Source organism: Rhinichthys klamathensis, unplaced genomic scaffold (assembly GCF_029890125.1).
Source record: "Rhinichthys klamathensis goyatoka isolate OS25496 unplaced genomic scaffold, OSU_Roscu_1.1 h1tg000196l_1, whole genome shotgun sequence".
NCBI lineage: Eukaryota > Metazoa > Chordata > Actinopteri > Cypriniformes > Leuciscidae > Rhinichthys > Rhinichthys klamathensis.
Window position 1 is genome coordinate 9227750 of NW_026606722.1, and position 18403 is coordinate 9246152.

An 18403-nucleotide genomic window follows, 5' to 3' on the forward strand; every position below is an offset into this window, starting at 1 on the left:
TATAACATGCAATGCAAACTAGTTTGGTTACAGCTCAGCTGTATAATTCTCATTCTATCATTCCCCCTGCATCCATTACATATCTGTGTCACACAAGTGTTTGATCACCACATTTGAGTGATCATTGCAAAACGTGTTTATAAAATATATTTATTCTGTTTATACTGTGTAAAGTACCCATCAAAAGTTTGTACACACCAATAGGAAAGTGTCCAAACTTTTGACTGGTATACTGTACTATAATACACATAAATAATATTGCTACTGTATTATAATATACACATAAATAATATCGGCCGATATATCGGTATCAGGCTTTTTTTACTCCCTAATATCGGTATCGGCATCGGCCCCCAAAAATCCATATCGGTCGGGCTCTAGTATCAATTAACCCATCAGTCTATCAATGAACCTATCAGTGCATCAATTAATCCATCAGTCTACCAATTAACCCATCAGTCTATCAATTAACCCATCAGTGTATAAATTAACCCATCAGTGTATCAGTTAACCCATCAGTGTGTCTATTAACACATCAGTCTAACAATTAACCCATCAGTCTATCAATTAACCCATCAGTGTATCAATTAACCCATCAGAGTATCAATTAACCCATCAGTATATCAATTAACCCATCAGTCTATCAATTAACCCATCAGTGTATCAATTAACCCATCAGTCTATCAATTAACCCATCAATCAATTAACCTATCAGTGCATCAATTAATCCACCAGTCTATCAATTAACCCATCAGTCTATCAATTAACCCGTCAGTGTATAAATTAACCCATCAGTGTATCAATTAACCCATCAGTCTATCAATTAACCCATCAGTGTATCAATTAACCCATCAGTCTATCAATTAACCTATCAGTGCATATATTAACCCATCAGTGTATCAATTATCCCATCAGTATATCAATTAACCCATCAGTCTATCAATTAACCCATCAGTGTATCAATTAACCCATCAGTCTATCAATTAACCTATCAGTGCATCAATTAACCCATCAGTGTATCAATTAACCCATCACCCATCAGTGTATCAATTAACCCATCACCCATCAGTGTATCAATTAACCCATCAGTGTATTAATTAACCCATCAGAGTATCAATTAACCCATCAGTGTCAATTAACCCATTAGTGTATCAATTATCCCATCAGTAAATCAATTAACCCATCAGTCTATCAATTAACCCATCAGTGTATCAATTAACCCATCAGTCTATCAATTAACCTATCAGTGCATCAATTAACCCATCAGTGTATCAATTAACCCATCAGTGTATCAATTAACCCATCACCCATTAGTGTATCAATTAACCCATGGGCCGGACGTCCGTAAAACAGTTTGATGCGGCCCGCGAGTCAAATCCTCCCAAAAAAAAAAAAAGAACTTCAGAACCAAAAATCTCAGCAATTACTTTTCCTGTGACAGAAAACACAAAATAGGCAAAGTGGCAAGCAGGGCGAGGCCAGTAGCGCGAGTCACCTGCGCACCGGTTTCAAGTTTCTCACGGATGAGCTTCGGGGCGCGTAAAAGGATCGAAACGAAGACAGCGGAGGACCAGGCATGGACTTTACATTATGTGTGTGTGGTCGTCGTCCACGAGGAGCTACTGCTTTTACTTTCGTTTTGTCATTTGCGTATTAATGTATTGAAGTGGTTTAAACGTTTGCCGGTTCCCGCCTCCTTCTTCCCTGAACTAACCAACCACGTTACATTCAATATAATAGATAATATACAATATTATAAAATAACATAATATATTATAAAATAACATAAGAGAGTCGACGTTTCTGGGTGGTCGCTTCCGACTGTGTCCGGGTCACAGTCAGAATGAACGCAACAGACACATAACGTTAGCGGTTGTCATCGCTGATTTGCATCATGGCGACTGTCAAAAAAAGAAAGGTAGATTCGCCGACAGCAAGTGGAATGAGTGGCCGACTAGTCTGTGCTGCTGATTTAGTGGAAAGAGTTGAGCCCAAGCTGTGGAAAGAGTATTATATTATGTGACTGTTTTTGTGCTTTTATCCACCTCTAAATAGCTATAAATTAAGCTTATGTCGTTTTAGTTTCATATTGTTAATTATTAGTTTCATAGGTTGTTAAACCTAAGACGAGCTCTTTCATATTGCGCTGCATTACTGTCAGTGTTGTTGACTATTACTGACGGTAAGGTTGCGCTGTTGAAGCTCGCGCAGCCTCTCGAGCAGAAATCTACACAAATGAGCGCACACACACACTCAGGTAACAACATGCTGCCTATAAAAAATCTAAATGTGGAGTTTTTATATTTTTAACATATGTTAAAGCTCCAGTCCGTAACTTTTTTAAGTTAAAAATAATCCAAAATAATTATATTAAAAAAAACTTATTCTGCCAGTGGTCAAAACTATCTGCTTGCCATAGCTAGATTCAAAACGGTTAGCTTGTAATAATGATTTTAATTCCAGTGGTACTGGTGGGTTTCCGCGGGAAATTCGAGCATGTCTTTGCGTAATTACGTCACACCCGTACACATAAAGAAGGAGTTTCAGCTCCTTCGGCTATACTGCGCGTGACGAGATGTTTAGATGTATAGGCTTTTCTCGCAGCACTTTACATTATTAAACTTATGGCATCCAGGAAGATCCAAACAACAATCATCAGTGTCAACTGGAGATTCAGCAGTTATAAAACCCAAAAGACTTCGTACTTCGGATTTAAGGTGGCTAGAGAAAGAGAAAGAAACCGTCTCATGCGAACACAAGGATTTTAACATCGGCGGGGCTTTTGAAAAGTGCTTGAACTCCGTGTTTTGAAGGGGTTCAAAACGGAAGAAGAGACGGCTTTTTTCTGCTGAACAAGTAAGACATTTCAATAGTTCAATCGTGTAACAGTACGTTTTCTTAATTCACACAGTTATGGAGTTTCCTTTGTTGTGCCTTTCTCGTTTTGCTATTATGGAGAATATGAATTCTGAACTACACAGGTAACCATAAAACACATTAAATTTAACATTAGTCACGCAATGCTGATGTTGTTAACATGAATTTGAGAACTAATAAGGCCCTGTCCACACGGACACGGGTATTTTTATAACCGTGACTTTTTTTACGCGGTTCGGCCGTTCGTCCACACGAAAACGCACTGAAACCGAACATTTTTGAAAACCCCTGCCAGGGTGAGGATTTTCAGAAACGCCGGTTACAGTGTTGTCGCGTAGACAGTGAAACCGGGGTTTTTGCCTTGCGACGTCAGAGTGTGCGCCGTTATCAGCTGTGTTTGACACCAGATTTGCGCTTCTGATTGGCCAACGTGGCTTTAGGGTTAAGGTTTATATCGCCGCCTGCTGGCGTGGCATGCTCTTGACCGCGGTTGATTGCGTGTTTTTACGTTTTCATGTAGACGGAGACCGAGCATGTGTGGACGGGATTTTTTTTTAAAACGCTGTAGGAAAAACTCCGGTTATAGAAATACCCGTGTCCGTGTGGACATGGCCAAAGTAGGCTATAATTTGCACGGTTGCTGTAAATCACGTTGATTAAATCTAACGAAGCTTATCATGTCGAATGCTTTTTCCCCCTTAGTTGGTCAGAACAAAAATGGATGTTACTTACTTGTTCAGATGACATTTTCTTATGAAAATTATTATGTTGGTCAAACTTTCAAAAAGTGAATCTGTGATTCTGTATGACAGTATATCCACACAGCGCGGTGACTGACAGCAGCTCTCGCCTCAAAGCACTGTGTTCATCCGCGCTGTTTCATGCCGATTTACAACCCACGTAAAGATGATAATTCCGCGAATCACTGCAGTTACAGATTTCGAACAGAGAGATGGCGACAAAGAGGAAAAGTTACAGACTGGAGCTTTAAGCAACCTCAATTATTTTTCCTGAACACCATCACGATTGAAAATGTGACATTAATTTCCAACAACAGTTCAATAAACAGTTAAAATTAAGTCACTTACATTTTAGATGCAATATTGGCTGTTTTTGTTCTGTTTCAGCAGCAAAAATAGTTCCAAACAAAAATCACCACGGCGCATCTCACAGGAACACTCAACCTGTTTTCATTACTGAATGATTCAGCATTTTGAACGAATCGATTGAGTCAAAGATTCAATGACCCATTCATAAACATCTGTCTCAATCTTGAATGAATCAGCCGTTTGAACAAATCGTTTGAATGAATGAATCAATGACTCACTCATTAAGACGGTCGCCTGCCGCCACCTACTGGCGGTTTGTGTTATGTTTAAAAGTAGATCATTCTTTCCAACGTTTCTTATTTTTAAATTTAAATAAATTTCATAACATTGTTTTATGTAATTGTAATTTTTCAGTGTAAATGATTTAATTTGATCAGCCCTATAGTGTCTTATTATTATTCGAAATAATTTAATTTATTGATCAAATTTAGGAATTTAAAGTCCCCATGAATTCAAAATTGACCATACTTACTTTGTTTGCCTAAATTGATCGTTTTGTGGTGAACAATTCATCCATGCAAGTCAATCCACACAAAAAAATTTTTTTGGCTTCGTAATCTTTAATCAAAATCTGAAATTTCCCCTCCCCCTCTGCATTGGAGGACCTTCCTTGATGACTTAGGCTTTACGGTTTGGGCGTCTTCTTAACATCCATAATCACGCCCCTCCAACTGACAGTAGACAGGCTGAATGAAAACACCTACTTTTCTAGATCCAATCAGGTGCTAGTTGGAAAAAAGCCACGCCCACTATTTTGCCTCATTTAGTATTCCGTTTCTCTCGGAAATACGTCACAACACTGGAGAAAAGTCGTTTGCAACTTCCGGTTCACGGGGACTTTAAAATGAAAGATGAAGCATACATTTAATACTATTGGGGGAGGGGATGCCCTTTAAAGGTGCAAATATTACAATATGCCGATTTAAATATCAAAGCTAATTGAACACTGATGAGAATATTGTTTCAGAATAAAAAAAAATAAATAATAATAATAATCCGGACGAGAAACTTTTTTACTCGGACAAGTGAATGACAGATTTACTTGTCCGAAGGACAAGCGTATGAAAGGCTTAATGTCGAGCCCTGCCTACAATGTCATCAGGATACACATACACCGGTAGGCAGTGTCCCACCTTACCGGGTGACCATGTCGTGGTCCACCAGAATTTATAGTTTACCCACCTCTTTTTTTACCACTACACCTCTGAATAAAACGTACGAGTCCCAGTCACGCCGACCCTCTCTTCTTCCTTCCAAACACTGAACCTCATTACAATGGCCCTTATAGAATGTTAAAAAATTGTAAATGGCCCTTGATAGGAAAAAGGTTCCCCACCCGTATCAATTAACCCATCAGTGTGTCAATTAACCCATCAGTGTATCAATTAACCCATCAGTGTATCAATTAACCCATCAGAGTATCATTAACCCATCAGTGTCAATTAACCCATCAGTGTATCAATTAACCCATCAGTGTGTCAATTAACCCATCAGTGTGTCAATTAACCCATCAGTGTATCAATTAAACCATCAGTGTGTCAATTAACCCATCAGTGTGTCAATTAACCCATCAGTGTATCAATTAACCCATCAGTGTGTCAATTAACCTATCAGTGTGTCAATTAACCCATCAGTGTGTCAATTAACCCATCAGTGTATGGTGCATCTCAAACAGCACCAGAAATTGTTCTAGTTTGCAATGAAATACCATCTTAACATTGCATTCTGAACAATCACTCCATTCGACTTCTGTTGCTTAATTGTTCACGTCGCGTTGCATTCAAAACACAAAAACTATGAAACAGGTATAAATGGCATTGTTTAATTTGTGACATATTTTAAACATTCCTTTCTCAAATATTCATATGACAAATGTACTGGAATAATTCTTTTCACATTTATATATATTTTTTTTCTCATGTTATTGCTTTACAGTAAAATGCATTGGTTGGATACTGTATGTCCATTAAAGCATGACAATACATTCATATATACGTTTTACAGATGTATTCAGTTATGATTCATAGTAACTAACTTGACATGAAATATATATATATTTTGATCATTATACATTTATTATTATTGGCATGAATCCCACATCACGTTGAGTTCACAGTGAATGGGGTCGCAGTTCATACACGTATTGAATGAGTGTGCGCTTATTTTGTAAGTTCCCATACAATCCACAATATGTAGAGGTACAACAATTATGCCATCTGAATTCTACTTGTTAAAAAAAATGACTTCATAAACAGATATGTGATACACTACCGTTCAAAAGTTTGGGGCCGGTACGATTTTAAATAGTTTTAAAAGAATTCTCTTCTGCTAACCATGGCTGCGCTTATTTGATTAAAAATACAACAAAAATCAGTTATAGTATTAAATATTATTCCAGTGTAAATCAGCTGTTTTCTGTGTGAATATATAGTAAAGTGTAATTTATTCCTGTGATCAAAGCTGAATTTTCAGCATCACCAGTGTCAGTGTCTTCAGTGTCAAATGATCCTTCAGAAATCAGTATAAAATGAGGATTTGATGCTCAAGAAACATTTATTATTATTATCAATGTTGAAACAGTTGTTGGTCTGTCAGTTGTACAGTTTTTTTTTTTTTTTTTGGATTATTTGATGAATAGGGTTAGGGTTAGAATCTTTTGTAACATTATAAATGTCTTTACTGTCACTTTCGATCAAATTAATTATTCCTTGATAAATAAAAGTATTGATTTCTTTCCTCCAAAAAATAAAAAATAAAATTCTCACTGACCCCAAACTTTTGAACGGTAGTGTACATAATTCATTGTGTGTGTGTGTGTGTTAATAAACAACAAAACCCCAAATCAAGTCTCAAATGAAGACGCCACCAGTTGACTTGATGGTAAATCGGTCAAGGTCAAAGCATCTCAGACATATGTACAAATAATCTTTATCTAGCTGCAACAGCTGTAAAATTCTGCATTATCAATATGTGCATTTTCAGGGCAAATCCAGAAAATGTCCAGGTCAAAATTCACCAATAAAGATATTATATTTTGCATAAAGAAAACAAAGTCTATATTTAGGACCAAGAGTTTGTGCATGGAGAAAAATAGTTTCATGACGATTACAACACATTTTCCACAAATCATCAATGTGCAATGCAAACAAATAAATAATCATAAATAAATAAATAAATAAATGATGAAACCTGATTATTATTGTAATGCAACAAAATTAAAATTATTTTACTGTAATGCAAAATAAATTATGACATATTATGTAGATTGTAAAAAGAAGTTGCTGCCTTACATTTTTTAAGTAAAATCAACTTAGATGTTTAAGTCATTTCAACTTAAATGACATTAAACTGACTTTAAAAATGAGTAGAATCTTGAATAACTTGAACTTATTTTAACAGGTTAAACAATGTAAAAACATGTTGTCATAACTTATTGATCATATCTTTTTTTTTTACAGTGTATTACGGTATTTATTTAAAAGAGAATTACAAAAACACTCAAGCATTGAGAGGAAAATGTGCTTAATTTTCATGAAATCAGTCACAATGATAATAATAATAGTACAAAAACAGAATTCACGTGCAAAATATAATGTTGTCTTTTGATCTAAGGTGAAATATGGAAGTTTTTGTTCGGTTTAACCCCTTTTATTACAAAATGGCACTAGAGAATATTCATCTATGCTTGGTTTTGTTCTTTAAATGTTCCTTTGTCAGACAGAAACGCATTTACATGAAGTGTCTGTACGAAAAGTCAAGAGGAACTAATAGTCTGTGGGTGACGTTGCGAGGAAAGCGAGTTTGATGTGAAGCTGAAACCAAACAACCATCTCGGAAACACCTTCATGTTCGACATCCTTCTCAAAGTCTTGTGCCACTTCCTCCCTGCATAGTGTCCACAACAAGTCCAAATCCTATTGCTATTGCACTCCCCAACATTCATAAAAGATCCTGTTTTTATATTGTTCCCCTCTGACATCCGGAAAGATCTGCACAGAAACAGCAGAGCTCATATTTGCATAAACCCACAAAAGCATCGGCGGATTCCCACAACGTTTAGGCCCACATGACGGGAAAACGTCTCCACAGAGGTTCGGTTCTGTAGCTGCCAGGTCGAACTGGGCAAGGGATGTGGTTGCCATGGAGACGACTGTCCGGAGATCACCTCGGTGGAACGTCCCACGATGCATTGCAGGCGTGCTCACGTTGCAAAAAAACCCGATGTCCTTCCTCAGTATTTTTTTGTCCTGTTTTCTAGTGCAAGTATCTAAACATTCTTAAATGAAGACACGTTCACTTGAGAAGCAAAATGACTGAAGAGGTTAGGTGTTGTTTTCTGAAAAAGGTGTCAAAACGAAGTCAGTTTATGCTTAAAATGTATTTTAAAATGAATTCTTGAATCATTCGCAAATGGTTTTAAGCATAAACCTGACTGATTTAGTTTGATTTACACTTAAAAAAGAAGAAAAGTATTTAGAAATGCAAGAGTAATGGAGAAGTATTGCACATCATCCTCCAAAATATCTACAGTAGCAAAAACACTTCAATTGGACACATTTACAGAAAACAAGACTTCATATTTTTAGTCATTTTGCTTCTCAAGTAAATAAGAATCTTCCTACAAAATGACTAAAGATATGAAGTCTTGTTTTCTTAAAAATATATTAAAGTTAAGCGAGTTTTTGCCCAAAACAAGAAAAAAAACATCCAAGCATTGAGAGTTTGAGAGGAAAATGTGCTTAATTTTCATGAAATCGATGTCAATATGAAAAAAAAAAAAAGAATTTATGTGCAGATTATAATTGTCTTTTGATCTGGGGTGAAATATTACGGAAGCATATTGCATTCACTTGAGGAAAAAAAAACTACTCTGTTTTTCTGAATTAACGAGTTAATTATCTCAGAATTACTAGATCATTTTTCATGGAAAAAAGTTTTTACTCTGTTTTTTTTTGAATGAATGACTAATTATCTCAAAATTATGAGTAACTCATCAATTCATAAAAAAACAGAGTGAAAAAAATGTTTTTCAAGAAAAATGTATCTCATAATTCTGAGATAATTAACTCGTTAATTCAGAAAAACAGAGTAGATTTCTTTTTCCTCAAGTGAATGCAATACGCTTCCGTAAAATATTGCATATTTTGTTAGATTTAAAGGTGAACTATGCAGGTTTTTTACCTCAACCGAACAGCTTTGGAGTCATTGGAATGGTTATATTACTCTTTTCGGGTTGAATGGTGGTCGTTTCGCACCCCCCTAGCGCATGTGAGCGGAAAAAAACACACTTGCAACTTTGAGCGGGCCACAGCATCAGGAAGTGTTGCGTGATATCAGGTCTCACGATGTAACGAATTGCTTTACGGCAAAAAAGATCTGATAAAATAAGCATCAAACAGAAATAACCCGGCGCTGTATACATGTGGTGTTCGAGGCGAACATACAATACAGACTGCCGACAGTTAAACTGGGTGCGCGCAGCTCTTAAAGGGGCCATACCTTATTTCCACTCGTTACAGCGTCCATCCTACTGAACAGGTACCGGTGTACAGGGGGAGGGGATCCGGCCGTGAGTGCTATTCACGACAGTACAAGTACTCCACAGCGACTCTAGGGGTCGCTGTTTGACAAAAACGGAATTCCTGCATAGTGCACCCTTAATGCCTGTTATTACAAAATGGCCATTAATGGGGTCAGAAAAATCGTCGTTTTCCCTCTGAGGTCAGTTTATTTTTCTGACACTGTTGGCAGATTTCGTTTTTTTCTTCTTCTTGTTTTAAGCAAAACCTCACTTCATTTGGATCAATTTCTCAAGTAAATGTAACTTGATATAATAATGTTTAGATATTTGTACTGGAAACAAGACATAAATACTGAGGAACGTCATTTTTTGCAGTGAACGGATTGATCAGGTGAGGGAACAAACACACACAAACACACGTTGAACGAGACCGAACCGCTCACTTACTTTAAAGTGTATTTCTCAGTTTCAGCCTCTGGAAACAACAGAGTCTCATGAGCATCAAGACCAGCTCTAAACCACCACAAACCACACGATTATAACATCTCTACTCAGGCAAGTTTATAATCACAGAGCCCTCAAACAGGCTACATCCTAACATGATGAAAATGAAAATACACTAATTCCACAATTGCACTGCAAAACTAAATCATTCATCATCAGTATTTATGTGTGGCTTTCCTGAAAAAAAAATCTAAATCTCCTTAAAACATGATACGTGTACTTTTCTTGAATTAAGATCTGTCTCACATCATTGAAAAATTAAGAAAGTCTTGATAATATCATTGAGTATTTGAATTTGAGCTTACCTCATTAGAAAAAAATATTTTACTCTTATTTACAAAAAAAAAATCGATTAATCGAGGATAATTGCATCTAATATAAAAATGTGTAAATATATATATATATATATATATATATATATATATATATATATATATTATACTCACACACACATAACAACTTTTATATTAGATGTGATTAATCGATTAGACATCACTACAATAACAATGTACAAAATGTCTTGCATTTGTAAATATCATATTACTTTTTTTCTAAATTTAGTCAGATTTTTGCTTAAAATCTTGTTGCTTATTGTTTTGTTGCACTTTGAGTGTAAAAAAACGCATTATAAATAAAATGTATTATTATTATTTTAAAAAATTGCCAATGATATAAGGAAATTAAAATGAATTTAGGACATTTTGTATACACATTTAAAACTCTTAATAACACAAAGTCATATTATTTTTTATTTTTTAACTCGCCTCATTTGTTCTTTATACTCTAATAATAATAACAATGGATTAAGCATTTATATAACAACATTCAATCAAGTTTGTCTAAAACAATGGGCCAAGGGTATATTCTTTGTAAACTCTTAATTTCATCAAGTTTTGAATCTGAACTTACCAGTAATTGGCTAAATGTTTCTTCTTTTTTAAGCATAAAACAAACTAATATTAGTCAGGTTATGCTTAAAACAATTTGCAAATAAGCAAAAGCTTAACTCAAAATCAAAACGTATCTTGTTTTAATGATGTTTGGATATTTCTACTGGAAAACAGGCACAAAAGATCCTAATAAGAAAAGAAGATGATGTCCTGATCATCAGTAACCACATGTTCAGATGATCAGTAATTATTAATGTTAGTCTGTCTGCACTGAAGATGCTGCGTCCCAAATCACACTCTCTCTCTCTCTCTCTCTCTCTCGAGGAGATACTTCCATAAGCAATTACTTCAGACCCGCCCCCTTTAGTTACTGTTGCTACGTCTCACTAACCCTAACCCTAACTTTTCCTTCTTTCTTTCTTAATTTTCTTTCTTTCTAACTATTCTTTCTTTCTTTCTAACTATTCTTTCTTTTTTCTAACTTTTGTTTTTCTTTCTAACAAATCTTTCTTTATAACTTTTCTTTCTTTCTTTATAACTTCTCTTTCTTTCTTTATAACTTTTCTTTATTTCTTACTAATCTTTCTTTCTTTATAACTTTTCTTTCTTTATTTCTTACTAATCTTTCTTTCTTTATAACTATTCTTTCTTTTTTAACTTTTGTTTCTTTCTAACTAATCTTTTTCTTTATAACTATTATTTCTTTCTTTATAACTTTTCTTTCTTTCTTTCTTTCTTTCTAAATAATCTTTCTTTCTATAACTAATCTTTCTTTCTTTTTTTCTTTCTTTCTTACTAATCTTTCTTTTTTTTCTTTCTTTCTTTCTTACTAATCTTTCTTTCTTTCATTCTAATCTTTCTTTTTTCTTTCTTTCTATTTACTTTCTTTGTTTCTAACTATTCTTTCTTTATTTCCAACTTTTCTTTCTTTCTTTCTAACTAATCTTTTTTTCGTTCTAACTAATTTTTCTTTCTTTATTTTTTTCTAACTAATCCTTCTGTCTTTCTTACTAATCTTCTTTCTTTCTTTCTAACTATTTTTTGTTTCTTTTAACTATTCGTTTGTTCTTTCTTTCTTTCTTTCTAACTATTCTTTCTTTCTTTCTAACTTTTCTTTCTTTCTTTTTCTTTCTAACTTTTCTTTCTTACTTTCTAACTAATCTTTCTTTCTTTCTTTCTTTCTTTCTTTCTTTCTTTCTTTCTTTCTTTCTTTCTTTATCTCTCTGACTGTATTGCCTTCAAACTTTCTGGCTAGGCTCTAAGTTAAAGTTTGCCAACAAACTTTTTTTATCTAGTTTCTCTTGCATTTCTACAAATTTCGCTTCCTTTTAGGGCTAAAAAAAGTGATATGCTGCTAAATAATTTACAGTTATATGAGCAATAAAGACTTGAGATTTGACGCGGGCATTTGAGACACGCTTACAAAAAGACCTTTTTCAACAAAGTGACAAAGAAAAAGAAACTAGAAAAGAAAAACGGGCGTGTAGAAAAGAGTGAATGTTTATTCAGGCGCCCGTACGTTCCTGATGCAATCCATATTTGGTGGACACGCAATGCATTTTGGGATATCAAAGATCTCAGCTGGAAGAGAAGAGCTGCCGAGGAGAAGTTCCTCTTTCTGGGGTTCGAGGTCAGGAAAATGAGCTTGACTGGAAGATCTTCTCTGTCCACAGTGAAATGAGTCGCAGTGAATCAAGCGTTAGCCCTGATGAAGACTAACATTCGTCCCATCTGAGGTGATGATGGTGAACGGAGAAACTCAGGGTGATCGTGACATCAGGATGGTGCATTCTGGGATATGGAGCGGTTGGTGAGGCTCTAGTCTTCCCGACACATGGGTATATTGACGAAGGTGAAGACGTTGTATTCGATCATGATGGAGAAACAGAGGAAGATGGCATACAGCACCAGCACATAAACACCCAGCTTAAAGTCCAACTTCCAGCCGTTGAGGTGGATCCCGAGAATCTGCGGGTGAAGAAGATGAAGAAAACAAGAACGTACATTGTATAAAATGATCGTGATTTTAACGGTAAACGGCACGTGATTTTAACGGTTTAACGGTAAACGGCTAAAGACTGTAAAAATGCTACAGTGCAAAACTGTTAATTGGTTAACAGAAAGTTTCCTTACTATAGACGGTAAATAACTGTGATAGATCTAACGGCACATTTAATGTAATTTTAAGGTAAAATACCGTTAAATTTACAGTTTTTAAACCTCATTGAATAATTTACAGTGAAAAAACGTAAATTAACATTCCCACAATTCCCTGCGTGATACTTCACATTTGATTTATTTTTGTTGAAATAACTATGTTTCTTCTTAGTTTTCTTAGTTCTTTTCTAATCAGTTATGTACATTAGGGTTTAATGTTACATTTAATGTTGTTAAATTAATGTTTATTGCATTTTTAAAATGTCATGTGTGTTACCATGATGGTGTTTAGTGTTTGTGCGAATGACACTTTGCAGCTTCTATATATTAGTATTAACTTAAAGCTGCAGTCTGTATCTTTTCCTCTTTGTCGCCCTCTCTCTGTTCGAAATCTGTAACTGCAGTGATTCGCGGAATTATCATCTTTACGTGGGTTGTAAATCGGCATGAAACAGCGCGGATGAACACAGTGTTTTGAGGCGAGTGGTGCTGTCAGTCACCACGCTGTGTGGATACTGTCATACAGAATCACAGATTCACTTTTTGAAAGTTTGACCAACATAAGAATTTTCATAAGAAAATGTCTTCTGAACAAGTAAGTAACATCCATTTTTGTTCTGACCAACTAAGGGGGAAAAAGCATTCGACATGATAAGCTTCGTTAGATTTAATCAACGCGATTTACAGCAACCGTGCAAATTATCGCCTACTTTGTTCTCAAATTGTTCATGTTAACAACATCAGCATTGTGTGACTAATGTTAAATTTAATGTGTTTTATGGTTACCTGTGTAGTTCAGAATTCATATTCTCCATAATAGCAAAACGAGAAAGGCACAACAAAGGAAACTCCATAACTGTGTGAATTAAGAAAACGTACTGTTACACGATTGAACTATTGAAATGTCTTACTTGTTCAGCAGAAAAAGGCCGTCTCTTCTTCCGTTTTGAACCCCTTCAAAACACGGAGTTCACGCACTTTTCAAAAGCCCCGCCGATGTTTAAATCCTTGTGTTCGCATGAGACGGTTTCTTTCTCTTTCTCTAGCCACCTTAAATCCGAAGTACGAAGTCTTTTGGGTTTTATTACTGCTAAATCTCCAGTTGACACTGATGATTGTTGTTTGGATCTTTCTGGATGCCATAAGTTTAATTATGCAAAGTGCTGCGAGAAAAGCCTATACATCTAAACATCTCGTCACGCGCAGTATAGCCGGCTAGCCGAAACTCCTTCTTTATGTGTACGGGTGTGACGTAATGACGCAAAAACATGCTCGAATTTCCCGTGGAAACCCACCAGTACCACTGGAATTAAAATCATTATTACAAGCTAAGCGTTTTGAAACTAGCTATGGCAAGCAGATAGTTTTGACCACTGGCAGAATAAGTTTTTTTTAATATAATTATTTTGGATTATTTTTAACTTAAAAAAGTTACGGACTGGAGCTTTAAATGTGGAAGAGCTGCTTGTGATGAGCTTTGATACATCATGTGACTCATCACTGCTGTGATGATTGTTAGTTGTCAGTGTATTACAATGGTATGAAACAGATATTAATACTGCAATAAGTTAGTAAATTAACATATCAGATAATGAAATACGGTTTATTACTGTAAATTTTAAGTTAAGTCTGTAAAACCAATAACGTGGATGCCGTATTTTTTGACGGTAAAGTTCTGGTAATCACAGCTGCCAGTTTTTTTCTGTAAAAACAACGGGATTTTTTTTTACAGTGTACGGGAGGGAGTCCATTTGTGCAACTCACGACTCATTTGAGGTCTATAAGTCAATACATAAAGTCGGGATATCAATTATGAAATGTCTAACCATAGCTAAATAGATCAACGTTACCAAACATTCTGCTAATAAAAAATGAATACAGTATTTCTTTTGAACAACTTTCAGTCAATTCATAACAACATTGGAAATAACTTTTAAATTTTATTGTAATTTCTATATTATAACGTGCTAAATTGAAATTTATAGCGTGAATGTATCTGTTTTATTAAATTTTAAATCAAACATTTGATAAAAAACATTCAGCAAGTATATTTAAGCAATTGTCAATCACTTCACAATAACATTATATATAACCTTTTAAATTGTAATGCCATTTCTACATTATTAAGTGCTAAACTGAATTTTAGAGGGAATGTAGGCCTGTCTGTTTTTATCAATTGATTTTTATTATTATTTAAAAGAATCAACCATTTGATTATTAAAATTTTCACCCAAAAAAATATAATATTCAGTTTAAGCAATCGTCAATCTTTGCATAACATAAGAAAAACCTTTTTAATTTCATTGTCATTTCTATATTATCAAGTGCTAAATTGAATTGTATAGTGTGAATGTGTTTTTACTGATTTTTAAAAACATCTTCCATTTGATTATCAAAACATTCAGCAAGTAAAAACTTTAAGCAATTGTCAATCATTTCGCAATAACATTAGAAATAACTTCAATTTTATTGTCATTTCTATACTATCAAGTGCTAAATCAAATTTTATAGTTTGATTGCATCTATTAATTTATTTTTTCGTTATTTGATTTATTTAAAAGAATCAACCATTTGATTATTACAATTGTCGCCCAAAAAAATCTGTTTAAGCAAGCGTCAATCACTTCGCAACATTTATTTAAAAAATTCAATTAGTTAAAACTGACAATGCAATATTCAGTTTAAACAATTGTCAATCACTTTGCAGTAACATTAGAAATAGCTTTTTAATGTTTATCAAGTGCTACATTTAATTGTATAGTGTGAATGTGTTTTTATTGATAGATTTTGTTATTGTTTGATTTATTTAAAAGAATCAACCATTTGACTATCCAAACATTCAGTAAAAATACAATATTCAGTTTAAGAAATTGTCAATCACTTCACAATAATATTAGAAATAACCTTAATTGTTACTGTATTAGCAAGTGCTAAATTAAAGTTTAAATTGATCTATTTTTGATTTATTTATCAAGATGTTTATAATCTTTCTCAATATCTTTTTTTGCAAATGACTACGAGTGGCACAACTGGTTCTCAATGGTGTAAAATGCTGGTTAAGAATACATACCGTTTTTAATAATCATAACTGATACAGTACCAGCATTAACAACAGGGATGTTTATTTCACTATGAAGAGAGAATATGTACTGTGACAGATTTCCAGCGAATTACACCCGTCATTCAAAATTCAACGTTTTGAAATCTTTTCAGCTGAATTGACAGAGAAGTGCGAGTGTGAGTCAGGAACGTGCTGATTTACTCACGGTGAGAGCGACAGATCCCAGCAGAAGCACCACAGAGTACACGAGTCCTCGACTGTTTATCATCACCTGTACAGAGGACGGAACAACAGAATGCATACAAACATAATGTTCCATATGTTAGCACGCACAGACATATGCACACTTTTGTGTTCTTGTATTGTTAAAGGTGTCAAAAATTTGAGTATCTATTACAGAAATGCAATATGACATCCATAACTATGTTTTCAGTGGTGTATAAAGAACTTACTAATAAACCGTAATGTTTTTACTATCTTAGAATGAGACATTTATATCTACATAACCGCGGGCACCCCCTTCTATGAAGGTCGACATATTGTGACGTCATGTTTCTACCGTAGCCGACAGCGAACACACAGCGCTACAGAGCGCGTTTCGTCACTACCTTGAAAGAGAAGCCGCAGAAAGCTAGAAGCTAGCCATAAACACCGTGAGTAGTGACTTTTCCCTTGTCAGTGTAAAATATGTAGTTGGATTGTTTCATGTAACTTAGTTCTTCTCCCTCGCTGTGTTATGGCTTTGCTATGTGGGGATAAATGTGCTGTTGAGTTTTCAAAATCAGAGAAAAAAAGCCTATTGTGTGTAACGTAGTAAATGGTGTCTAGGGGATGCAGAGGCGCGCGCGCTGTTACAGTCACGTCCTTTTTGCCGCGCGCACCTTTGCGCTCATGCAGACGCGTCGAGTTTAAACAAGGCTTTACGCTTTAACCAGCTCAGCCACAGTAACAGCTCATATTAGCCAGCTAAACTTTTACTACCCAGTTAGAAAACATATATAGTTGCATAGTTTCATGTGGTTCTTCTCCCTCGCTGTATTATGGGTTTGCTATGTGGGGAGAAATGTGCTGGTTACGTTTGTGAGACAATCAGCTGATTACTATTATTATATTATATATTAAGACCCTTGATCCTCACCTGACTATGGCTTTGTAAACTTTATCCATGATGTGGTTTATAATGGACTGTGGTACAGTGACAATGTTACACACTCTTGGCTTACTCTGGCTATTCTCTGCTGTCTCAGACGACGATATGTTTGTCCCGTTTTAGCCACCGTAGCTTCTTCGAAAGGGAGGGGTGAGCAGTGGGCTGAGCTATTAGTGCAGCTCGCAAACGAACCGCTAGATGCTGCTAAAAACTACACACTGCAGCTTTAAATGTGTTTAGACTCTGTTTTATAGTGATTTCTACATCTACTTAAGCCCATATCTTATTTCATGTATGGGATGTATTTATTGTATGTATTTTAATAGTTATACATTTTAAACTCAATACTCTGTAATTTCTGTTTTAAAGGTACAATATGTAGGAATTTTGTAATAAAATATCCAAAAATCACTTGCACAGTGTGATATGTTTCCTGCAGTTGTGTACTTACAATATCCCAAAAGTCTCCAAAGATTTTTTATTTCAGAGAAATTCCCATTTTAAATAAGTGGTCGTCCCGGAAAAAAATGTCGCCTGTCAATGACGCAATATCCGCGCTTTCCTCGGTTTCCGCTCGTACTGCCATAGCCATGACGTAACCATGGCGACAGACGCGGACAACTGCGTAGTTCGTAATGTTTAGCTGCACGCTGTTGTTGTTTCGTTCAATCATTATGGGCCATGGCAAGCAGACTTTGGGACAAAAAAAAAGGAGAACTAAAATGAGGATCAATATCGGCGACCGGCGTGGCGTTTTCGAGATCCTCATTTCTCCACGTCCGCGACTAATTTGGAGGAGCAACACCGCTCTTGCATATACTTTATTAGACAGGTGAGCAAATGTACATAAAACAAAAGGATGTATCTGTGTTTCCTTGAAACACATGCAACTTTCAATAATATCACTTATAAACAATGCGAGAAGGCCTATATGACGTGACAGATCAATCATTATGCATATGTTGATTCACCTCAAAAACTATCAAGTGATCGTTTTGCTAATGAAAATTCACAGTTATATTGCGCTTTGTACTTTGGTAATGCTTTTTATCACTTGTGTTTTGACCGAGATTATGGCAGTGCAAATAAATACAATCGGATATGTGTTGTTAAACAATATTTAGCCATTACTTG

At 35.1% G+C, this 18403-nt stretch overlaps 1 protein-coding gene across 1 annotated transcript in view; it reads right to left on the bottom strand.

Moving 5' to 3' along the window:
• Positions 1-12378: 12378 nt before the first annotated feature.
• slc24a4b (solute carrier family 24 member 4b) overlaps positions 12379-18403 on the bottom strand; it is a 67640-nt gene continuing 61615 nt past the window's right edge. Inside the window, exons 16-17 of the mRNA XM_056262862.1 lie at positions 16325-16390; positions 12379-12869 (exon numbers count right to left, since the gene is read on the bottom strand). Of these exons, the coding sequence (XP_056118837.1) occupies positions 12720-12869; positions 16325-16390 (216 nt within the window). The 3' untranslated portion in view covers positions 12379-12719. The remainder of the gene's footprint in view (positions 12870-16324; positions 16391-18403) is intronic.